This window comes from Lipophrys pholis, assembly GCF_963383615.2.
Source record: "Lipophrys pholis genome assembly, chromosome: 16".
In the NCBI taxonomy this organism is placed as follows: Eukaryota; Metazoa; Chordata; class Actinopteri; order Blenniiformes; family Blenniidae; genus Lipophrys; species Lipophrys pholis.
Window position 1 is genome coordinate 13,161,774 of NC_137634.1, and position 26,628 is coordinate 13,188,401.

At 40.5% G+C, this 26,628-nt stretch overlaps 1 protein-coding gene across 1 annotated transcript in view; it reads right to left on the bottom strand.

Moving 5' to 3' along the window:
- Positions 1–26,628, bottom strand: part of LOC308121713 (glutamate receptor 4-like) — a 138,911-nt gene that overhangs the window by 51,466 nt on the left and 60,817 nt on the right. Inside the window, 2 exon segments of the mRNA XM_080483130.1 lie at positions 5,763–5,947; positions 19,127–19,366. Coding sequence (XP_080339256.1) covers positions 5,763–5,947; positions 19,127–19,366 — 425 coding nt within the window.

The window sequence follows — 26,628 nt, forward strand, 5'->3', positions numbered from 1 at the left end:
TGGATTGGTTTTAATTCCGCCACAGCTTCCCTGCTGGCCAAGACCGGTGCCTCACGTAAAACTCTGTTAGGGAGCAATCACAGCTGCAGAATCCAGCATTAAATACAACGAATACCTTAAGTATGTCAATCAGAAGCACAACAATTCAAAGAAAAGATTAGTATCTAATGCGCGCTGAGCGATCACACGAGTCGCTTTGTCCAAATCACCAGGTGGGTTTCATTTTCAGTTTTTATAACAACAACTATAATACATTTTGTATTGATAAATAACAAAAGCAGTTCTTCATGTCCATCCTGCACTGAATGTGTTGCTGCGACCCCTCGGACCTGAAGCACACCTCTTATGGACACAAAATACTTTTGGTGATGGATCCTTCAGTTTCTACACTCTGCAAGATATTCTGAAGAAGACGAGCTTCACATGATAAAATACTAAAGGAAAACTTCAAAAGGTACCTGTTCAGCCTGGCTTTTATTTTGACAGAATTCATTCATTACAAACTGTTTATAGATTAGTATAATTTTTTTTTCTTGTTATTCTCAAGTTTTTTTTTCTTTGCCTACTTCTACTTGTCGTTTTATTTCAAACATAATGCAAAAAAAGTTAAATAATGAGTACCATGGATACAATGAAAATAAAAACTTACCATTTTTATTACTTAATTTTTTTACAATCTTATTTTTTTTGAATAGTTTCTCATTTTAAACTTGTTTCTTGCCCTTACTGGTTTTGTCCTTTTGTCACCTTTCAATCATCTGTAAAGCGCTATGAAATGTACTAACATCGGTTAAGTTTGATTGATGAATTATTTACTTTCCTGTCTTCTAACAGGTTATGTATATTTGCATTTTTACTAGTAAAAAGTCAACATAGCCTGGATTGATGGACAAATACCAGCATCCACTGAAGAGTTTATTGAAGCAAAATCACCACGTTTAAGGCGTCAAAGCGGCCAAATGCCAACAATATATGTTTATTTAGACTTAAAGGAAAAGCAACGTTTAGCAGCTGCCTGTTTTTTCCTCTGAGGGAGCGCCGTCGCTGCTGGAAATGAGTGTCGAGGTAGAAAAATAACAATGGAAGACGAGTGTGTTTTGTTCTCTAACAGGCGGCATTATTGATGGCTTTTAAAACCTCTTCTGCCACCGAAGCCGTCATTAAACACCGCCGTGATCACCGGGGATGCTTTTCTCACTCCATCACTTGCCATGTAAAAAAAAAAAAAGCCTTCTTGCAGCACAATAAGCAAACGTCAAACGATTAAGTTAAAGCTCTTGTTTAATTCGTCTTTGCTGGCGTGGCGCTTGCTAAGTGTTTTGCTGGGGATTTATAACTTTGGCCGAGCAGGTGGCATGAATGAAAATTAAAAATTCAAAGAGTGAATGCTGGGCTGATTATTACTGTGCTAAGATTTTTTTATTTTTTTTTCTCCAATTGTATCTTATTTTCGTCTGTATCTGCTGTACTTCTCACTGTGAGGGGAAATCCCTTTAATATACTGACTTGAAATTAGCTTTTTTTTTTTTTTTACACCATTTCACAGCTTATTAAACCCATTTTAGGGACATAATAAGAAGTAGGAATTTGTAGGGAAAACTTAAACCTTGTGTGACTGCAGTTTTAACTGCAACGTGGCAACATTTTATTCCGATTTGTATCGTGTCGATTATTACTGAAGGGCAACTTTAATCATCGTGAGCGCTACAGAATTTATTTTCCCATTCTACCAGAGGGCCAGTTGTGACTAAATACTTCTACCATAAGGATTTATGAGAATCATTGAAAATAATTGAACGAAAAGGACTAATTGAAACTACCTTGCATAAAGTTGATATTTTTGCCTTCCAGTAAACACAGTATTGCAGTATTTCTGTGTCATTTCAGACACCTGGTTTGAATGTGGTTAAAATGACCATTATACCGCCATTACATTTTTTCTTTTAATATTACAATGTTCCATATCATCCATTCATCCAGGCTGTGAGGAACCAGAGGCAAGGATGTTTTCTGACGAGCAGTGTTTATATTATTAATAATTGAAAAAAAAAATGTAAATACCTTTGTAGGTTTAAAACTAATATTTCAGTAAAATACACATTTTTAGAAGTGAATGCAATGTTACAAAGTATTGAGGACAAATTAAAAGTCTGACGTCAACCAAAATTAGCGACTTCAGGCCTGATTTACTAAGATAAATAGACCATTATATCATTATTAGATTCTAAATAGATTGCACTTTGACTTTGCATGCATTTCATGGCTGATTTGCTAAGAACAACACATGAGGGACATCAAGAGCAAACAGGAGTATTTAAATGAGGGCTTTATGTGCATTTGACAGTGTTTACACAAGAACAATCATCTGGAAATGTTATCGCTCCTGTGTTCATTTGTTTGCAGTCACTTAATACAGGCTGTAGCAGATCAGGCCCTTAGTGTGAGATCGTATGGGATCTTAGAGAAAATACCGTGAGTTTCACTCTCAATGGAGAGGTCGGCAGTGCGGCAGAGCTCGAATCAACTTTGGAAGTCTTAAAATTGTTGAAGATAGGTCATGTTCATAAAAGCAGCACAGTTTTTTCAGTACTTTGATCCAGGAGATTAAAACATTCAATTCGTGCATGGGACGAGGCAGGGATAGCCACAATCTGGCCAAATTGATATCATTTACCCTGAGACAATGTGATCCAACCCAGTCTGATAAGATAACTGTTTTCACTTTACTTTGTTGGAGGTAAAGTCTTCAGGAAGTCAGCGCAATATGTTGAATTCTGAACACAGCCTTTTCTGAGCGTTTTTCCTGTTCAGACTAATCAAAGTCTTAAATCGAACTTTCTCTTAGTCCACAGGCGAATTGGTCACTGCAAGCTGCTCACAGTGTCTCAATGACAATAATTATCTACTCTTTTCAAATCTATCAGTTCAGTGAAGCAGAGGCAGGAAATAATAAAGCTCCTGATCTCCGTACAGAGGGCTTGTAATAACGCTGAATGAGTTATTCTCAGCCTGAAAGGAGCGACAGAAGGACCACACACTATTAGAGAAGCGGAGTTGTGCTGATTCAGCAGCTCTCGAGTAACATTGGTTTTGCCACGTAATTAAGCACTTAATAAGAAACTTGGAAGTCCAATTATGCAATAAAATCATCACCCTGGATCAAGATGATCTGGCACGTAAATATAAGATCAATATGCCTTGTGGGACTAATACAGACTATGACAGATACTTGTGTTTTTGCCAGTAAATTAGACCACTGCTACAGAACCCCCCCCCCCCAAAAAAAACCCCCGGCATCATTCTGAAAGCTCTCAATATGACAGAATCCATCACGTCTGCTTGGGAGCCGATCTGTTCACTGGTATCGAGCACAGGTGGATTGGAACGTCTGCTGCTCTGCGGGATAAAGACACACACACACACACACACACACACACATACATCTGCAAAGTAAATTGTTAGAAATATGACAGATGTCAGAGTGGAGATTTCCTAAATAATTGAACAATCACAGAGACACCAGTTGCCCCGGGGAAAGATGGAAGAGATGAAGGGATGAAGACAAGCGGGAGGAAGAAGAGGAAGGAGCACATCGCATTCCGAGTGTGCTCGTGCCAACTGACGCCACTGGAGATCAGAACAGACTGTTTCCAGGTTCAAACCTTTAATTAGCACTTCCACATAAAAAAAAAAAGAGGCAACGCTCGCTGTAAGAAATGTGTCCTAATGCCATGTTATTACAATGCAGAGCTCTGGAAAACATCTCAGTAATGGAGGTGATTCTCGGGATTATGTGGTCGGAACATAAAAAAAGACTCTCGTCAGCTCATTATATTCCTCTTTCCTATATATATCCTCCAGCATTATAAGTCAAACAGTTGCTTCTGCCTCGTGCAGCACATTGAAGTTGAGTCTCCTGGGTTTGTTTTGCTGAATTAATTTGCAGAGATTAAAAGATATTTCCATTGTTAAACTGGCGGGGGGGGGGGGGGGGTGGGGGTGGGGGGCATTGCAGGTTAAGGCAAAGGTGAATGGCTTCAACGGTGTCACAGATCTGTTCTCATTCACATCTAAAGTATTCAGATAGAGCTGCTCAAAGCTGAGCCAAAAAAGTGTGTCTCAAAGCTGATTTATTGTCTTGAAAGGGCAGATTATTGAATGATAGTGTTAAATACCTTGGTGTACCAGTGGAGAAACGTCTACAAAGCCACAGGTGGAGTAGTGTGAAGGTGGTTAGTTATGTCACTACACAACTAAAAGAATGGGGTTTGATTGCAGTTTGGAAACTACGTTTGTGGAGTTTACACGCTCCTCCTGAGCCAGATAAGCGCTTGTTAGATTAATTGATTGGTTTTAAATGCTTGTAGATATAAGTGTGTGTCTCTGGAAGAGTCCTATGGCAAAATGGTGACCAGTCCAAGGTATATACTAGGTTTTTTTCCTGTTCGAATGGACAACAGCCCGTGACGTCAACATGGCGAGAGCAATTCTGAATGATGAATGAGTAATTGTACAAAAGTTTGCTTTTATAAATCAGGAAATTGCATAAAAATCTATAAAACCTTTAGTCTCAAGAAAGATCTGCAGGTGGCTGACAACAACATGAGAAAACCATGAAAGTAGTGAAGAGATAGACTGTATGGCTTTAATATCAGCTAATAGGGCTTATCTAATGTTACTGCATGTGGGCTGCTGATTGGAATCATAACTCATCCAGTCAATCCATCCATCTTCCATCTATATCCAACGTAAGGTCGCGTTGCGCTGGAGCCAATCCCAGCCGACTATGGACGAGGGCAGGATACACCCTGGACAGGTCACCAGTCCATCACAGGACAAACAGAGACAGACACTCACACACTTTCACACCTCGGTGCAATTTAAGGTCACCAATTGACCTCACATGCATGTTTTTGGACCGTAGAACCAGTCCTCAATCTAAATGGAACGGACACTAGATTCAGGTATTATAATTTGAAAAACATAACAAGTGTGATCATTTGACTTTCTCGCTTTATGGTTCCATTTGAAGATCTCAGCAATATATTTGACTAAAAGAATTAATGACACAAATATGTTCTAACAACCTAGAGTATTTATCAGATTTTCTTGATAAATGCACATTTTTCGATCCTTGCAAGAGACTTCCGATTTACTCTTGATTAATGCTAAGCTGTCTCAATCAAATGATGCTATTTACCTCTGATAACATACTAGATACTCTGCATGGTTGCTGGCTGACACATTGATGACTATGTTTACAGAGATCAGATCCACGAGGAAAGTGTCGTAACATATCATGATTTCATCAATGAGTGGGTCTGACAGAGTGAAAATAACACTATGGTCAGAAAAACAAGTTGGACAGTCAAGGAAATTGTCCTTTTTGGGAATGTTCATGGTAAACAAAACACTCGTCAAATCTAATTTACTCTGAAATGGGAATCTAATTTAGTATTATTAGAGAGAACAATGCAGGATGATTTGTTTCGGAGTTCATACTGTGGTTAAAGTGGTCGCATATCACTTAAAAGCCGAGCTACTCCTGAAATCTTTAGTAATACTATTGCACTTTCAGTTGACAGTTTCATGAAATGGCATCACATAACATAGATTCATTGACGTTCAACAGCAAGGCAAAAAAAAAAAAAAAGAAGCAGTCATTTGGTCACTGTTGCATATTTAGACATTTGCATGGTTTCCCAGCATAAACATCAGGTTCAGTGAAGAGCAGCTCAAAGCCTTGTTCATGGTTTCATCACCTGTTCCAGCATATTCTGCAGTCTCTCGGCCTCGAGGTCGATGACAAATTTCTTCTCCTGTCTCCGGTCCAGATCCTCCAGCAGTCGCCGGTAGCTGGCGTCGTTGAAGTTCTCCACGCAGATGGCGCTCACCTGCCAGTTGTTTTGTCCCGCCTTCTCCATGATGGCCTGCAGGATGGCGTAACCTGATAGAACACAGGAAGGGGCAAACTTAGAGCTCTGGCTTTAGATTCATTGTGATTAAATAAATCACAATGGATGGTGATACGACACTCGCGGTGTAGCGAAGAGAGATTGAGGCTGGTGTCAAATAACAGCCATTTCTTTTGAATAGAAAATGTGGTGTGGTGTACTGACCTCTGTTCCCCTTCTGATTTGTTTTTAAAACACTAGAATGGTAAAACTCATCGGACACACAAAGCGATAGTAGCTATTTTACCAATAAACAGGAAAAGAAATGATCATATGAACATGATTTCTTTATGAATTTAACAAGTGAATCAGGACGGCGAACTCTCATATGTGGCTACTTGAACTCATGCAGTTATTTTTACGCTCACTGTTCTCACACTTCATTTTGGTTGAATGCCTGGCAATTTATAATCAATATATATGTTAAGTTTATCTCTGAATGGTACATTGTCAGTAACATTCACACCTGGTTTACATAAGATATTGCACTGAAGCTGATTCATAATTGTCATTACATTCAATATGATAAATATTAGTTTTACTACTTTTTTCTACTTATTTCTTCCTTTTTTTAATATTTCCGTCTTACACTGTTAAATTACATGCTATTCATCCTACAATAAGCTCTATTTACTCATTAACTTCCTTTTTCCTCGCTGACTTCCAGCTTCATCTGAAATAGTCATCCCTTTGTGTCTGTCCCTGAACAGAGAACACAACTTTAAGTAACGTTCCTACAGCAGAAAAAAAAGTTCAGTCAGGTAAAACAAAAAAAGGAGTTCACTCGAGGTTTGAGTTCCACCTCACAGTTATAAACAAGTTTTGGGCCTGGATCTTCTCTCCAGTTGCAGAAATGTTCGTACAAGTTTTCTTCAAGGTGCCCTGAACTTTTCTTGGAAACAGACAGAGAATGCTTTCATTCAGTATTTATCATTCAAACACATCGAGAATTTTGTCTCCTCCAGGTCTGAAAACGTCTTAGATGTAGTTTCTACCTCCCTCAAAAACAGATTTGTGAAGCTGAGGGGTGCTATCTCTTCTATTTGTGAGAACATTGTGACTTTCTTTTTCCCCTAATGGCATTGCAAAAGGACAACGGTCAAACCTCCCCCCAAAAAAAACATTCACAACTTCACATTGTTAACATTTTCTTGAGAGCTGAATCAGAAAGAACTCATTGTTCCCCGTTACTGTTTGATGTGTGATAAAACATATTGCTGGTGTTTCACACACACACACACACACACACACACTTGCTTTTGTTGACCAGGAATCTCTGGTGAGATTGACACGTTCTGTTTCAACTCTTGGTACAGTTAGGTGCAGTTTGCAGTTTTTTGGCCCTAAATTTCTTAAATTGCATGCAGTATGTTACTTCACCTACATTTCAATCTCTTCTTGAGAGATAAAAGAGTTGAATCAGAAAGCAAGTATTAGATGTAACACATGGTTCTCTGCGACTGTTCCGTGGAGATCTACCTGGGCTTCACTTCTTTAACATGTGAAGAGACTAACTGAGCAGGTTGAAATATGGCACATCAGGCTCTGAGATGTGATGAAGCGCATTGCTGGTTCGGTTTTTGTCGGCCCTGAATCTCTGGCTGGACGAGTCCTTTCTGTTCCTGAAGTAAGTGATCTGAAGGAGCTTCTTGAAAAGCTTTTATCCTTCTCCAACCGGATCCTGGTTCGTCGTCCGGTCGGGGCAGTTAGGTGAAATAGATTCTATGAGTTGTATGTAACACGAGAGTCTCTGGAGGGAGGGGGTTAGACGGGTGAAGAGCGAAGGGGGGGGGGGGGGGGGGGGGGGGGGGTCTACATCGTCACTGTCAGGTTTGTGTATAAAGAAGATAAGTGTCAGAGAGGAAACTGGGGAGCTGTGAGGGCGGCTGTTCTCCAGCAGGAACAGATGTCCCCCTTAAACGGCCCCTCCTGGTGGCCATCACAATCTGGCAACCCGTCTCCCTTTGCTCCCAATTAGTGGATTAACCTGTGCTCTGGCAACCCGGCTCCCTCTCCACCTCCTCCACGCCCTCTGCAGCCCCTTGCTCCCCATTAGAGGGATGCCGGTGCCAAGAGGGACTGCTGGTTGAGGCAACACACATGGAAGACACACTCATACGCACAAACCTACACACACACACACACACATCTTCACATGCAAAGGCATGCATCATGTCAGAATGGCCACGGTTCGTCTGAAGGGAAGAACTAGTTCATGACATTTTAGCTGTTGGGAAAACAGCCCGCAAAATGGGATGACATTGTTCTCAGTGTTTTTCAAAGACAGCGGGGATTTTGTGGTGAAAAAATAAATCCCAAAACAGAAATGATGTTTATCAGATGTGGGGAATGGGCATTTCACTCTTTTTAAAGCTTAATATTTTCCTTTAATTGTGAATCAGGCCATAATATGTTTATTTGGTTATTACGCCTCAAATCTAACCAAATACATTATATTTCTCATTGTGAATGCTCAAGTACAAAAATTCAAATTTCTCAGAACATAAATTTTCTGCACTTGCTCACTCTTCTTCTTCTTTTTTTTTTTTTTTATTAACACTGAGCAATAAGGAAGTTAACTTTCACTGCTGCCACGCTGATTTCTTGGCCACACACTTAAAAGTGCTATCTGCTGTTCCGTGGATCGGGTTGCATTTTTATTAAAAGAGTGTTTGTTTGGTGAGCTTTTAGTTAAACTGAAAAGCAAATGTTTGAACTGACGCATCAGGGCTCCAGATTAGATTGCAAATTTAGAGTTATTGTGAGATCGAAGTGTGCAATGTACATGTCGCACTTTACAAGCACAAAGGCACAACAATCGACAACAAATGCCCCAAAAAACCACAAAAAAACCACGACAAACTCAACATAAAATCTTGTGAACCACGACTGGTGGTGAATCGCATGTGGCGCAAAGAACAAAAACACAGAGGTTTCAAATTAGAGGCAAGAAAAAGAAGACAATAATCACATATTATGCAACTATAAGTACCTTGAAAAATGTTCCTTTGTTATTTATAACAGGGATGAAGCGGAGCTACGAACACACTAAAATATGAATCACACTCTCACTTTTCTTACTTTCAACGCCACTTTTTAGATCAATGAGCAACTTCCTGTTTTTCCACATTACAAGAACCTATTACTACCCTCATGACTTTAGATCACAGTCCATTACACAGCTTTTGATGAGTCCTCACTACCGTTGTTACTCAGTTCCAAAACAGAAACAAATATTAGTTCTACCCGGCACTTATTTTCCGTGGTCTGTTCTCAAAAAACAGATGGAGGAAGGCATGCTGGGGAATACAGCGTCTCCAATTAATTCCTTCTTTTTTTGGATGGGGGGGGGGGGGGGGGGGGGGGGGTCCAATCTTCTCTCTTCCTGCGGTAACTTGCAAACACCTGATACCTGAATGAATGTTTCCTGCCATTGATTTTGTGAAATGTTGGTTGTAATGTGGGATATGTATGCGTGTGCACCCCCCCCAAAAAAAGAAATTGTCACGCCAAGCTGAAGTCAAATGTTGGCAGTCCAGGATACAAATCCACAGTATTATCATCGAAGGTAGGAAACAGGTTTGTTTGAAGTGGCAAACTTATTTCTGCTGTATGGCCTCACAAAAAAAAAAAAAAAAAAAAAAATCGAAATTAAATCAACCTTTATTTTATTCATAACAACAAACCAAAAAACTCTTAACTTCACTTCTGTGATTCTTTGATATTTCATCTGAAGGTGCACATATCTCCTCAGAATGAACTGATATTACATCCCAGGTTGTAAAATCAATGTTTCTGATGTTCATTTTCATGTGCCCGGATTTTTGAACAGTCTATTGTCTTAACCTCAACATTTACCTTGCAGTATTTGCGTCCACCTGCCCGGGGACGGCAGCCGCGTTTGCTTAATGTGATTCAAAGCCGCTCTTCTTATTGCTTGAGACTGAGGTCTTTGCACATGTTTCCTGCCAAATAAACATATTAAAAAGGACACCGAGTGCAAGGTGGGAAGCTGCAGACGAAGCTAAAACGAGTCCCTCCGGTCGCGGCAGCTTCTTTGCCGCTATTGACTGTATTGACTGAACCTGTTTGCGCTACAAATGAGCAGCTGTTTTGGCTCATTGTTAGCGTGTTGTGCTGCGAAAGCATTGTTTATCATTATGCCAGAGTGCAACTGTCTTTTCACTTTGTGTAGGGCAATTAATTTGAAGTATATTACCGGTGTATTTCTGTCCCATATCGCCATAGTTTGAATCCATCACAGTATAGCCACATCTTTGGGTAGTAGTGAGCTTTATATTCTATACAGTACAAGCAATATTTCACATTTGCAATGACTTTTGAGAAGTGTGCAATTTCTTTATTTATTTTTTTATAGTTGACTTCAGCACATATGATGAACACTGTGTATTCATATTGAAGGATATAGATAATTATTGATAATATCCTATTAAAAACAATCACTTTTCGGAGACTTCTTCAGAAAGAGTCAGTCAGATTAGTCATTAGCAATGAGGCTGGTGTCAAATTACTGCTGCATGCAAATAGACAGCAATCATTAACGTTCAGAAAAAAAAAAGGCCTAAAGTTACAACTACAATGGGTAATTTTGATATGCTTAAACACAACTATTTATATAGATTACTCATTTTTACTGTTGTGAATAGATGTACCATGTTCTTCTGTATAAATGGATTTTATATGCATTACAGTTTTAGCGTTTCTTGCACATTTAATCTCTTGATGGTTGCATCATCCCTGTAAATGATTTGCCTCAGGAGTGCAATATGAACTTTCCTACACTTGTGAACGTCATCAATATAATCTGAATCATAAGCTCAGGAGATGCATGTAACTCCAGCATGAAATATAAAACAAAGGATGTCTTAAGATTTTAAAACTGTGACTCATAAAAACTGCACCATGAGTCCCTTAGAAAAAAGCAAAACTGTAGAAAATAGGTCCTGTTTAATTAAAATGTGTTCGATTATACTTCAACTCTGGGAGACATTAAAAGCTCACAGTGCCAAGGTGAACAGACAAGTGCGTCGTGATTAAATTTTTTTGTAACATTATGCCTTCTTTTTACAAGAGAAAATGATTTAAATAAGAACAAGGTGCAAAAGTTACTGAGTCAAACTTTGAGGAATGCTGCAAAGTCTAATAAAGTGTGTGATCACACATTTTTAGGATCACTCTGAATGAAAAACGCAACCGTGTAGTTCATGCGTGAGCTGTTTAGGTTCCTGGTGTACAGGAAGCCATTTGATTAAGGCTGTGCTAAACACACTGACCAGACTGCCTTCACATTCACAGCCGCTTTCAGACAGTTCGATGTAATTCAAAGTGCTTCGAAATGACACGAAATACAATGTGGAAACATTAAAACGCACAGACATACATACACGTCTACTACAGGCATTCAAACACGAATGCATATACTGTACACATGCACATATAAACATGCACATGTATACACACACGTACATGTAAATATGTTTAAATATGTGGAAAAACCAGTGCGTACCCATGGCAGTAAAATCCACAAAATACATCAGAAGATAAACTCTTATTCCAGTGAAAACTCTGAGGGGAGGGTGTGTTTATAATGTGCTCTGTCACCCTCTCCACCCACTGCAGTCTGTCTCTCTGTGATTGCCCTGTGATTGACATGTCGCCTGTCAATCCGGTGTGTAACCACCACCCCCCACCCCCTACCCCCAAACAAAGCCAGCTGGGATTGGCTGCAGCCTCCCACTACCCTCAGTTACGTAATTGCATGGATCTCCAGGAAGAGATCAGAAGCAGGTGAGCTGCCTGCGCATCATAGAACAACATGATATCACATCAAGTCCGATTGTGCCTCATGGTACGTACGATGCACGGTGCCGGCTGAAGCAAGCAAAGTGTGCAAAGGGCCAGCTGATTACCAGCTGATAAATGTGAAGCCCCGGGGCTGTATGTGGAGCAGCAGCCAGCCGCAATCAGCATCAGCGTCAAAGACAGAGCCACGGGCGAGTGTGCCGACTGACGCTAGCGCATGTTGTGCTGATTGGAGCCGAGCCGGACACTAGATGGAAGCAGCTGCAGCATGCGGGGAGGGAGAGGAGTGCACATCTGGATACACGTATGGGATTTCTTCCTCTGCGCCTCCCCTCCCCGTTGTGTCCTCGTCCCCCTGCAGTGACATGCACAGTGTCAGCGTATGTCTGCTGAGCCGCCATCCTTCCCCTTCCTTCCTCAATGAGTCAGTGCTTTGCTTTCACCTCTTCCTCTCCAGAGAGCACACAGAGAGGCTTATGCCTCTAAAAAGGAGCTATTCATCACGGCCTGTACTCACACACCGCTGATACCAGTCCATCTGTTGGAGAGAGGCATCTCGTCTTCCGCCCCCTCCACTTCCTCACATGTTTTCTTTTTTGCTTCCTCTTCTCACTCCTCACCAAACTCTCCTCGCTTAAGTCATCATGTCCTCAGTGTCTGCCCCCGTGGTTTCATGTCTCATCCTGTTTCCTCTCAGGTTTATTTTAGCTCTTTTTTCCTTACATTTGTCTTTTTAAGGTGTTTTCTCACCTACTTGTTTATTCCGCTCTCCTCATGCCCCCTTTTATTTCCTTTTCTGTCTTTGAACCCTCTTTTCCTTTCCCATGTGTCTTTTCCTTGTTCCATCTTTCTTAACACTCTTTTCTCGTGCTTGCTTTCCTTATGCTAATTTTTTTTCCCTTTTGTCACACTTCCTTTTCTATTTATTTTTCTAACTATCAAGCACTCTTTTTCTTTCCATTCCTTATGCCCTCCTTTCCTTTGTCATCATTCTTATCCCTTCCTTTTGTTTGGATTTCCTTTCTTCTCTTTGGCCTTCTATGCCCCATTTTCCTTTCTGATGCTCCACTTCCTTTATTTTTCTCTCACATTATGGCCTCTTTTGTCGTCTTCTGGTTGTTTTCCTTTCCTTTCCTTTCCTTTCCGTCCATTCTTTCTTACCCCCATTAAATTATTTGCTCCTCTGTTCATTCCCTCCTTTAATCTCTTATTTTCCCGATTTCCATTCCGTTTCATAACCGCTTGTTCCTCCCATCTCTTTTCTTCTCGTATTCTCCATTTATGTTTCATCTACTGTTTGTGTTCTGATTACCTTTCTTTTCCTTTGGTTGTTGTTTTCCTCCTCCCCTCTCTGGAAACATCACCTTGACTCCTGTGGCATTATTTCCCTCACTTTGCCTCATTTCTCCTCTCTTTTCATTTTCTCTCTGTACCATTTATTGAACTGTTTTGGTTTTTGTTTTCATCCAGTTACTCTTGTCTTCCCTTTTATTATTTCCACCTCTGTGCATTGGTGTAAGTGTGTGTGTGTTTTCGTGGCGTCTGAGACACACGCACACACAAAGCATCCGGGCCCTTGAATCTCTGCTGCCTTGATGCGGTGATTCAGATTGGCGCTCATTGACTGAGCTCTGCCATGTGTGGGCTGATTCTACATTATAGTCAATACTGGATGAATGCCTGGTCCTGTGTGTGAAAAAAATCCTCAGGCCAGAGAGCGGCAGCCTGCGAACCAAAAGCCTTCTGAAAAACACTCACATCCACACACAGCAACACTAATAAGTGAGGGCACTGTCATGCAGTGCTGACGTGTATCTGCACTTGCATTCATACCCTCCAACAAAGACATAAGACTCTTGACATATCTGAGATTTCGAAATATGCAAGCGTGCCTCTTTAGGAGACACTCTGACACACCGCTGTGCTCGGGCAACCCGATGCATTCACAAGATAAATAATAGTCACATGTTCCTGAGCTCATACAGCGATTCTCCTCTCTGCCTCTCCAGCCTCTTGCAGAAAGAGGTCCTTGCGGTTTTTAGCACTGTGAAAAATGCTTGTGCAGAGAGTTGCTTTCATGCTGCGCCAGGCAGCAAAACAGATTTCGACTAATCAGCTAAAGCTGGTGGAGGGAATGAATAAAAGCGGAAATATAGCGGAAGAAAGAAATATCTGAGCCATGGAAAAGAGAGAAATGAGGAGAGAGAAAATAAAGACAGAGGTGAAAGGGATCAAGTAATGACTGTTTACGCAAGAGTTGTCAAACTCCCTTTCAGGAGCCAAGTACAGTCAAATAAGGTCACAATTGGGATAAACCAGTAAAAGAATAGTCTATGAGTAACCAATATGTCCTTACAACTCTAAATGTTTTTATCATTATCAATGCAAAAATACATCCTGGAAATGCTCATATCTGATGAACATTTTAGAAAAGCGATGATGAATAATTTTAAATCTTAAAAACAGACACACCCACATACATTCACACCTAAAAGCAAGTTATAAGTACTACTCAACTTCAAATGCATGTTTTAAGACTGTGAGAGTACGTTTTTATGAGTCATGCAAAACTCTCATATCAGCATTTCTTTTCAAGGCTGCAAAAGTTGGTCTTGCGAAAGACATCAAACAAAGCTGAACAATTGCAATCAAAAACTATTAACCAGCAAAATGTATTTTAGCCTAATTGAAAAATTTGAAATAGCAAAATTAGTGTTGAGTTCTTGGTTACAGCCTACAGCAGGTTTCCCATTTCCGGGCCTCGAGGTTCTGGTGTCCTGCACATTTTAGCTCTCTCCCAGCTTCAGCACACTTCAATCTGATGTTGAGGTCATCGTCAAGCTTGTGAAACAGCCAAGTAACGAAGCCCTTATTGCATTCAGGTGTGCTGCAACTGGGAGAAACCTAAAACATGCAGGACACCAGCCCTCGAGGCCCGGAACTGGGGAACCCTGGACTACAGCATACGACTGCTGGCTGGTTTCAGCACCACGGACAGCTCTGACGGCGACCCTCATTTTGAAACAAACTGGTGTACTTATTTTGGTTGGCTTATTTTTTTTTGCCAATGAAGAATTTGAACAACAAACAACGTTTCTGAAAGGCCAAATGGGAAAACGCTGGGTCAGATGGCCAACGCACTCGACTGAAGCCTGCTGCTGCTGCGCTTACCCACTGAAATTGTTCATAAAAGATCAGGAGTGGGTAAAAACTGTGCCAGCAGCAGCTTTTAGTATCAGCGGCATATTGCAGAGTGGAGACGAAAGGGCAACTGGCACTGACTGTGTTTTCCAAGTGATTCTGCAGCGTTTCAGACATCCGTCAGTCATCTGTCATTCGAAACAGATACGCACGTATTCCTACAAATGCATCAATCCACATCACCTCTGACAGGTTGGCATGTCACATGCCAATACAATGCTGCCTCTGAATCGTTAATATTTCAATTTTCTTACCGCCTTTTCCTTCTTCTGGGAATTGATAGCATGAGGTGCGTTGAGAAGGTTCAATAAGAAGCCGGCAGACTCAGGGCCACATCGAGACGAGGAGCACTTTTACAACATTACAGAAAGTTTTCTGTTGAAAACACACATTCTTGCACTTCTTTTCTTGCACTTAAGCGGCTTCAGCTGCATATTCAGCTTCTGAATCATCACAGTTTCTTTTCAAGTGTGAGGCAAGAGACTAAAGTCTTCAAATTTTGTACAGCATAAGATAATCTGCATTTCTGTCAAAATAGCTAATGCTGCTCTTGAATATGTTGTGACGCCAACTTAAGAGTCACGACGTGTGTGCTCAGCCCCTCTGCAGGGCGAGGCAGCCGTGTAACCAGGAACCTTTGTTGTGTTTTTTTTGGAGAACACTTGATCAGATACAAGTGGCTTTTGTAGAGGGGCTTTTTTTTTTTTTTTTTGTACCCAGTCGAGCATGTACGACCTGAGATAAGAGCGAAAGGAGCACGGAATGAGTTGTTCTGAGGGGAGTCACATTGATACGGAGCTCATTCTGCAGCGTCTATACAGCCAATCTGCTCAAACATTCACCGCAGTCCCCACAGCCACAGAGGGAAGGAATGAAAAACCCTCTGACTACCTTCTGGAAAATGTATGAAAGCGAGATGGGAGATGTGAGATGTGATCCAAGCAGTAGCCCATGTCCATTCTGTCTTGTAATGGAAATAAGGCACCGTGGTGTGAATAAGGACAAACCTATTGACTCTGCTGGCGTGTATGCGGCAAGTGAGAGGAAAAAAACCCTGGGTGCTAGGCAGAAGAAAAAAAAAAGATGGAAGGGGGAAAGAAACTGAGAAACACATAGAAGAGTGAAAAGAAGAAACATGAAAAGAAGATAAATACACTGCCCCAATCCTCAGGTGGAGAACTGAGCAAGAAATACGGGGGGGGGGGGGGGGGGGGGCACTACTTACAACACTTTCACTAGCAGCTGCACTGCCATATTGATCACTCGGTGGCCCCGAGACATGTCGTGGACGAAAACAGTCATTATTCTAGAAGCACATCCATTCCCACCTCTGTGTTTGCTGTGTTGGGGGCAGGAGGGCAAATACACACTGGCTATGACTGAGGACTGGGATGTCCAGTCCTGTTAAAGCACCCGCTAGAACAATGAAACTTTTACTGCAAATAAACTGTTCAACTCAAGTCACTTTTTTTCTTTTAATCAGCTGGGGCAGGTTGATTTGTAAGAAATAGTAGCTGTTGTAGAATTGTTTGAATAGAGAGCTCTATCGATGAGAAGATGATTAAAAAAAAAATAGATGGATGAAGAATGAAGGCTTACATGTACAAATGGTAAGATTTGTGAGAAAAGCAAAGAGGGAATGTTTCGTATATGCTGTTGACAATATGCTTTATTTCTAATATACAGGAAATGTGCAATCAAACAGAAATATAGTGACAAAAAGCGATGGCACTGCTTCACTTAAGAGTGTAAAATACATACAAATATATTCATTATATAACATAAAATTGCATGGATGGGTGGATTATGGTATTGTATGTATAAAATGTGTTCATCTTGTTTTAGTTTTGGTAACTTATGTTTCATTTTCACCAAATATTTAATTTGTACAGTTTTACTGCCAGAGTAGATGCTGACTGATTTTCACTGTCATTGGCTGCAATAATATAGGTGACAATACAGTTTTCCACACTATTCTAGACAGACAGAGAGATAGAGAGATAGACAGAATTGCCTCCAGGTGAAACACTTGGATTTCGTGTGGTTTTTACACAGCCTGTGTGATGGGTTCAAAAATGTATTAGTAGTTGGTCAATAGTAATCTTCAGCACCACGTGCATCCAGTCAATATTTCTCTCAAGCTTAAAGAAATATGTGGATGATCATTAACATCCTGCGGACTGAGGGAGTCTATAAATTACATTCATAAGCACTCCAGCTGTGTATCTGCACCACCGTACCCAACGTCAAACAGCCAGCGTGTGATTTGTCTTTTTTATGTGAGGAAAAAAATGTAAGATATTCTAGTGTGTTTCTTTCTTTTTATATTGAGATGTGTCTCTGGGATATGTTGCAGGTGAAAGTACTCTGCATGGCTTTATTAGCTGTTGCTGCTTCCGGTGATAAACTGGGTTTATGGTATACTCGATGTCGACTCAGGTGAGCCGAGATGACAACATACATCATCCTGTTTGTGTTTGGATTTGAAGATAAGCCTGGCTCTTTCGGGGCCGTCTCGCTCTATTTTCCTCTTGAAACAGCATCTGTCTCAGATATCTTCCCATCCAGTCGAGTTTACACCTGGAGGACTGCTTTCAGTGAGCCGGTTTGCATGATGCAATATTACTTGAGTTGAATCAGGGAAAAGTTGGCTCAGATGTTGAAGTTGATGCTTTTGCTACTTTTAAACTGGACTTTTTCATTTAATATTCTTTCTAAACAGGGTGTCTGAATAACTCTTTAAAAAGTCCTAGGTTGATTAGGGAGAGCCCGGACAGGAACTAGCAGGAGACATGTTTTTTCTTCAGTGGCTTCCTATAAAACAGGTTTTAAGTTTTCCTTACAACATGTTAAGCTCATAGAAAAAAAAGCTCGGCCATACTTTAAAAAAGAACGGTTAGTATCAAATTATTGCTGTAGGAGACTTCATTCTCAAAGTTGGAGGTTCATGGAGTTTATCAATGTGAAATCAAACCTCTTTCTTGTGTAACAAGCGCCAACTTTTAGTTTGGGAGTCTAAAGCAGCATCTACTTTGAAGATGAGGCTTAAAACGTTCTCTAATTGGTAAAGCTTATAGTTAGTTCTGGCTCAGGTCACACTGGATCATTTCCTTGGTTGAACTGTTGATAGCCAAGAAATAATCTCTGTTGCATTGTCTTTCTGTCTTAGCTCCATTATATCTGCACGTTCGTAACTTTCTATACGCTTCTCTCCTGTAGGCTGCACTTGTTCATCTCTGTATGTTCCTATGGGATCTCAGGAAGTTTGTGATCTTCCCCCATCTAATCTGCGACGTGTAGATTAGTTTGTCTGATGTCAACTTGTTTTGTTTGTTTGTTGCTCTCTGTCGTTGTCCTCTCCTTTTCTTTTTTTCTTTTAATATGCTTTAATACCAACCGGTACAGCAAAAATCCTCTGAGTCTGGAGTCTTGTTGTGTTGGTTGACAATACTTTCTCATAATGTGGATAGAAAACAATATCATCAGGTCACCAAGAACAAATGTGCGTCCCTCTGAAAATGTATTACTTGTATTATTGTGCAGTGAACTCACAAGTTAGAATCCATGCCCCTAGAAAAATTTTAATCATTGTACATGACTGTACTGTAAATAGCCATTAATTTAATTTCCATGGGGAAAAAAAAAAAGAGGAAGAGTTATTTTTTTACAAGCTATGGGCAAATTAGACCTTAATCATCATTAGCAAATAGAAACACACTCTTATTGTTATCACATCCATGTTGTTTGGTGAGGTGTATACAGGAAAACGACGTGAATATGTGACGTTGACAGCATATTTTGCACCGTTTGACTTCATTTTCTGTATTTGTTCTGTTACAACAACCCTAAAATGTCAACTTATTCTAATCATCTATTTGTATTTTAATTCTCTTATAGAAAATGTCATACTGTTATATTAGTTTTTAATAATATTAATGATTTATAATATTTTAAGAGTATTTTAAATAAAACTTTTTTAACATTGGTTGATTGTTTCTTACAAGCAGAATCATTAAAATATTAACATCCAGGTACATCCAAACTTTAACATATCTTTGCAGGAGAGAACATAGCAATTTTATATATCTTTTTGCAGCAGACGTCTCTGACTCGTATTTAAGCCTAAAAAGCAAATGTTCATGTCTCACCTCGATCGGTGTCATACAGGAAGACAAACTTGTTCCAGTCATAGTGGTCAAGAAGGGACAGGAGCGCCCCTCGGATGGATGGCCGAAGCTGCAGGGTGAACTGGCTCTCGCCCTCGGTGGGGAAGCTGGGCGTGATGAGGGAGATGTGCAGGGCGCTGCAGAAGGACGTCAACGTGTGGACCGAACGCTTGTCGTACAAGCCGAAGATGGCGAAGACACCACGGGAGTACTGAGAGCAAACTGAGGAAAGAAGAGATGGATAACATCTGTCAATAATTACGCAGGAGCGTCATGAAAACCGTGCCTTAATGTAAAAACGTTTAGTCCATTTTTGGATACACATTTGCATGTTGTCATTGTGTTTCTAAGGGTTTTCTCCTCAATCGAAAGATGATCAAATCTATAATCAAAGAAAAATAGCAACTTTGTAATAGCGTCACTCCAACATAGAATTGGCAACTTTAAATGAAGCGAGTATTGAAGATGAACAAATCAATGGAGTCTTCACACGACTGACATTGCAGTGTTCACATTAACAGCAAATAGGAGACCCGATTCATTCACAAAATGAATAGTTTTTCCATTAATTATTCTCGTGTCAAGCTTCTTACTCTCATACAACAAAAGGGTGTTGTCAAGCTGTGAATCAGTTTCCTCCCATGATAATTTTATTGTTTATGAGCTGAGAAAAAACACACACACACACAATGAGGGCTCATCTCCAGAGAAGCACTTTTTTTTTTTTTTTTTTTTAAATTATACAATCTCGGCTCAACGCCAGAAAACGATCCCACATGCACACATGAAGTGACATTTTCAGAAGGCTCAGAATAAAACACATGATCAGGCTATGAGCAGCGATAGCCATCAGATCCAACTAAGCTGGGGTGTGTGGGTGTGTGTGTGTGTGTGTGTGTGTGTGTGTGTGTGTGTGTGTGTGTGTGTGTGGGAGGGAGGGGGTGATGAAATGCACGCTGCTTTGAATGACAATTGATTGCTGGGAAATGTGGTGCAAAAAAATCACCACAACTGGAGACAAAATAACAAACCATTATCCCGCTGATTACCACTTTAAATCCTTTTCAGGAGAAGCACTGGATGCAGTAAACAGAGATCAAAACCCAACGCATCCGTTTCTTCTGACGCTTTCATCTAAAAAGCCGTCCTCTTTCCCCCATTTAGGCAGCAACAACAGTCCCAACATTTCCTAGCGGCTGTTGTGGTGTGGATTTATTCTAGAGGACAGATTCCCTATTAACAAAACACCATGTTGGTGCAGCGCTGCTTCAAGACATTAAAGAAGGGCTTAAACCCAACCTGCGTCTGTTGTGTCTTATTGGTCAGTCTTTGAATTAAATGGAAACTTTGCACATTTGCATAAAGTCCACACGCCATCCTGCCTGAGGAGATCTTCTCATTATAGAAAAGGTTTGGCTGTCGACAAGAGGCACACTATAATTGCCCACTTTTTACACACACAGAACAATAACAGAAAGGAAAGATAATGAGCATCCTCTGCCAGTTTCCGGGCACGAGCAGAACCAGAGCGCGCGGAAAACTGAAGGAAGCTCAAGACTCGACAACTGGAGCTCAAGATGCCCCCGTTGTTAAAGGAAAATGGGGGTGTTGGGGGGGGGGGGGGGGGGGGGGGGGGGGGTAAACAAGAAGACTGCTTTACTGACAAACCCATTGTTTCCACGCAGAGTGAAGTACTCTACTGTAGAGACAGAGGAAGAGGGTGCCTACGTCCTCTTTAATCTCACTCCCTCACCGAGACAAAACAAGGCAACAGTCAGAGACAGACGGGGAAGCCATTCTTCTTCTGTTGCAGACACAATTACGGAACATTGAGGTGCTGGGAACTACAGTATCAGGGAGTGGGGAAAAAAACATGGCAGTCAAGACTGTACTGGTGAGTAGTTGATGGTAAAATTACAACTAAAGTTTGATTTCCAGAATACAAACATTTTTATCTTGGTGGATTCAAAGAAGGAGGCACATGGGTTTTAGCTGCCATTACAGTATCCAAATGACTTGTGTGGATTTTGTACAAAATATGTGCAGGTGGAAGATATTTTGTGTCCCTACTGACACTTGTGCGTGCTTACAAGGACTTGTCAATGTCTCTGCCTTCACCTCATGTGGGTCTTATTTCAGGTCGATTTTGAAATATTTCTTTGCCCTATATGTAGACTGGCAGGCTCATGCTTGGAGACAAGGAAACAAGGCCTAGTCTGCACTGTCTCCATAACGCCGAGTTGCACTGTAGCAAGGCTCAGTGATTACAAATGGAGCATTGGGGAAACTGGATAGGACCTGGGTAAAGAAGAGTAAGCCTGCAAGACTCGACAGAGGTCAATTAAAACCACAGTTACAGATAACTTAAGAAGATAGCATAATAAGGTTTCTGCCATGGCAGAAGAACAAAATCCATTTCTAAAAATCGGCTGAGTAAAAAGTCCATATTCGGCCAAGGGGAAAACGGAGAAATTTACATATCTAAATCTCAGTGTTGCTGCACCAAAATGATTGCATTTGTGGGATGAGCAGCAGCGATATGGGTGTTTTGCTACTGCTGTTTCTAAGATGGTCTCTTTTTGCTTCACTCTACTTCTCAAAGCAATACACAGTTTTTCACAGTTCTTACTCTCACAAGGAATGAACAGTTATGGTTGTCAATCAGTAACAGAAATAATATAAAAGGGTACAATATCAATTCTCCCTATACAGAGAACCTTAGCGTCCCATCAATATAAGAGCTCTATTCTATTTCTAAAGTAGATTTTCATCGCATATGTTCAGATTCACACTACTTGCATTTGTCGATGTAAATCACAAAGAAAATAAACAAAAAAGCATGTAGCCTGAAAATTCTATTGATTTCAGACTTGAGACTCTGGGTCTTTCTGTTTGGAGTTTGCATGTTCTCCCTGATCATAAGGGCATTTATTACAGGTATCAAACTATATCAAATAAATGCAAAACCCAAGAAAAGCAGCGCTGTCAATCCGTATGTATTTGTAGTGGAACTCCTGCTCAAATCTTGGTTGATGCTGGACTTCTTAAGAAGATTTTGTTTGATTTTGACCCCGACGCACCAGTTCATTACAGGTACATCATTACATCAATATGTTTCCATTACATGCCATTCATGGTTGGATAAGTACACTTAAGGTCCTGCACTTGACCAGAAACAGGTGTGTGATTCATAGTCGGTGGAAATTTCTGCAGTGAAATAAAGTTTTGAAGTGATTTCCAAACTTTGTTGTTAATATTATAATGAAAACTATAAAATGGGTGACTGGATCTATGCCAGTAATTCTCCTTTAAGCCGGCTTTATACTCTGCATCAAGAGCTTGTTGGACGTCTGAACAGGTTGGGAAATCCACCTTCCTGACGTTGGATTACCGGCTCTGTGTCGGACCAATTTAGCCTCCGAGTGGACAGGATGGTGCTCGAGTTTGATTGACAACCGAGCCAGCAGAGGCGGTGCGATCCAAACAAACCTGTGCTGCAAAGTAAACACCACACAAGCCAAAAACAGACAGCATTTTTCAGCATTCATACGGGAGAAGAAGGGAACCAATGTGTTGCATGAATGGATGTTTTTTTTTCTGCTGACTGAAGTATAAGATTTTATTATTTAGCAAAGCAAAGGCACAACAGAAGAGGAGGCCACAGTCATTCACATTAAAAGACATTCAAAGTACAACTTAAATCTTAATCAACTCAGCATCAGGAAGATCTTTATCTCGCAATCTTTATTCCGAGCACACATTTTCATTATTTTGGCTCACTTTCACTCTTATTGTGTTGTTATTACAGCAGGTGACTATTTCCACATTATAAGAAAAAAAAAAATGCAAATTTAGCACAGAATAGAGTCTTCCTCACCAGAAACGAGAAACCAATGATCAAAAATAATTGACCATTCTCATAGAAGAAAGAAAACCTCTACACATTTACTTATTGCTTTACATGTAAAGCAAGCCTCTATTATCAAAATATGTAGACATATAATCCCTTGACGCTGAAAGCATGTCATTTTATATACAAAAATACCTGATTATTTATATCAGTTCGGAAATAGGCTGCATACTTGCTCAGTGTCGATATATATGTATATATTTTTTTTAAATAAATTTGATTTGTCATCATCATCATCGATCAGACAGTTACTGTATATATAGAGCTGCAACGGCCATACCTGCAATACTAAAAAGATTCCTGGTATAAGATAACAGGAAATAAGGCTTCCAAGAAAAAGAAACACTGGAAACACCACACCCTCCAGGTTCATGACAAATCACATCCTGCATGTGTGCTAAAATGACTCATCCTATCAATTTTAAATAGGCGATTGAGAGATAATAATCTGCTCCTTTGTAGGATTATCCCATTTAAACAACATGTGGGCATTCAATCAGAATAACAGCATTATATCAAAGGAATTGATCTGTTTGGAGATAAAATAAAAAATACCCTGGTAGGATTATTAAAAGATATATTACTTACTTATTACTTGTATGTGTCCATATTGGACTCTGACCCCTGCTTCTGAGATGAAAGTCTAGTGTGTAAACCAACATATCAACCCTCAGAAACAAACTTTTCCTCCACATGTGCTCCATTACGTCATAAGTGTCATGTATTGTTATAATTAAAACAGCCACTAGAGGATGCAGTAAATGTACATACAGGTTATTCACAGAGAACTTGATCTGTGTATGTTCTCTACAGCAGGATGCTTTGTAATTTTTGCACACATAACCTCATCTGCTCCCTGAGGGCCACACACACAGACACACACACACACACACACACACATATACACACACACCTGCTGTGTGTGTCCACATCGAGGGACGCGCAGATGCAATCAGGAGTCAGATGCTACAGAAAGAGAGTCCACTGAACCAAGAAAGAAGTCCAGAGGTTGGAAAATCCGCTCTGCCCACTGATGTCCCCTCGGGGGATAGAATGACATCAGTGCTCACACACACACACACAAAGACACACACACACACACACACACACACACACACACACACACACACACACACACACACACACACACACACACACACACACACACACACACACACACACACACACACACACACACACACACACACACACACACACACTGAATTCTTACACGTCATTCCACACTCACTCCGTCTGCGCTGTACATCTATGATGGTGCAATCGCACACTGAACATCAACACGTTGTCTGTGCACTAAAACCTGCTGGTTTGAGACTAACCCTCGCCTCAGCGGTCTCCAGTTTACACGTTCAACAAATGCAACACACACACCAGCTATTTGTTTCACCTTCTGACAAGTAAAAAATGCAGAAAACATAAACATTAGAGCATCCCTTATGCCTCCATTTAGCCGGTAAGCATCCACCTTCTGCATCTTTCCCATGGAGACAGTCATGCAAAGCAGCACAAGGACCAAGTATTAATCAAAGAAGTAAAAACGCTGATAGAGGTGCATCTCAAGTACACTAATTTGCATGAGAAAAGATGCAAAAGGACAAAGGACAGAGCGTAGCTGACAGCCAGAATGATTAGCATTAAAGTATACCTGATGTACCAAAAAGAAAAAGCGCTGACCATGCAGAATAAGGAATTAGAATTGCTGATGCACGTGCAGGAAAGTCTCACCCACTGTGATGCTGCATCTCTGATAGGAGCAGACAACTTTTTATGTCACCTTAACTTTGAATTACTTTCTCTAAAACAGTCAAAGGTACCCCTGATGAGGTTAAAGAAAATCCATGTTAACACTCATCTGTAATATTTTCCAACTGCTTATTCTGTTTATCTATAATGAAAAGACACAGAATAGCCATATTTTCACTGGGTTTATGTATACTGTGAATTAGAAATGTGCCACAAATTCTTATATCGTATCAGATTTTCAAATTGAAAACATCATACAGAAGCACTGGTGTATCAACTGTGAGTACGAGGAGTTATTTGAAAGCAAACTAGTAAAATACACCGACGCTTCCATTTATACCAACTTCAAGAATCCCACATAAGCAGCACCTATTAGAAAGTGGAGCGCAGCTATTTTTCCATGTCTGGGATTGTCATTAACTCAATCGGTAGAAATGAGGAAGCCTATGAATGTGACCACTTGCCCGATAAAGGGCTAAGCAGGGGATCAACACTTTCAAAAAAACATGAGATCTGAGCTCTACTTTCATTTAAATGATATCTTCTTGCCCAGAATGGCTGTAAAAACATCAACAGAAGGTTTGGGAATCCTGAAGCATCTGTCCCGCTGGCAGCTTTTCACACATGGAAATATTTCATGAAGCCATTCACTGAATGTCCCGTCCAACCGGTAACAAAGCTCTCCGTCAAGGTCACGTTCCCGCTTCACTCAGTGAGATCACTGCTTCCAGGACCAACTCCACAAGCCAAATGGCAAATGATGAGTGTTCTCCGTTTCATTAAAATAGATTGCCTCGGCACTGAAAGCGAAATCCATCAAAAATCATAAACAGCCTGCACACCATCATCTTCTTTGGATGAGAAAGTTTGAGGCTGGATTTGCAGGCACTGAACTCTTTAATGTGGAGGAAGAAAAAAACTTTGTGTCTGCAGGAGCAGAATACAGGTGAGGACTGAAGTGGTGGCACATGCAAAAGAAGTTAACTCATTGAAATATTTCAAATTGAAGAATTTCCACACTTAGGGGCCGTTTGAAAGTCTGAAAAAATAAAAAAAATAAACTGATGCATGCTGAAAATGTTAGTCCCTAGGATCAGTTAGTATTAAAGAACAAAAAAAAGAAATACCTGGAAGTGACCACAAAAATAGTTAAACACATCTCCACAACCATTTATAAAACATTGCCATACAATGAGAAAGGTGTAGAGAATGAAGATGTCAAATTTTTATTCAAAACTACTGATTGTTGCAAGATTAATTAAATTTTTCCCCCAAAATGAAAAGGAGAAACTCAGGCGTGGAACAATTGCAGGAGGAATAAGAGGAGAAAAGCCAATGTTGGACAGAGAGATCATGCAAACTCCACACAGTGAGGTCAAAAAACCTGGCGCAGTGGGTATGTAATTATCGAAATAATATCATCAGTAATCAATAATTTAAAAAAAACAACCATTACAGGATACTTTTTTTTTTAACATATAATTAATAAAGAAATAGATGGAAGTGACCATATATGGAGACTATATGGAGCCACAAGTAGGACAAGTATAAGGAGGGATTAGGTCTAATTTGAAGGCAAATTTGGAGCCTGATAAAGAGTGTGAATGTGGCATTTCTCTCATGTTTTGGAAACCCACGGAGGCTGCAGACACAGCAGAGACCAACGGTAGCAATCCATCAGAGTCAAGTTGCATCACAGTGTGACCTGGTAGTGATGTGACAGCAGTAGTACTGACAGTGAGTGGGCGGCCGCTGGAGACAGGCCGGCCTCCTGGACTGGTCCATTTAGTCCCACACCAGCAGTGACCCT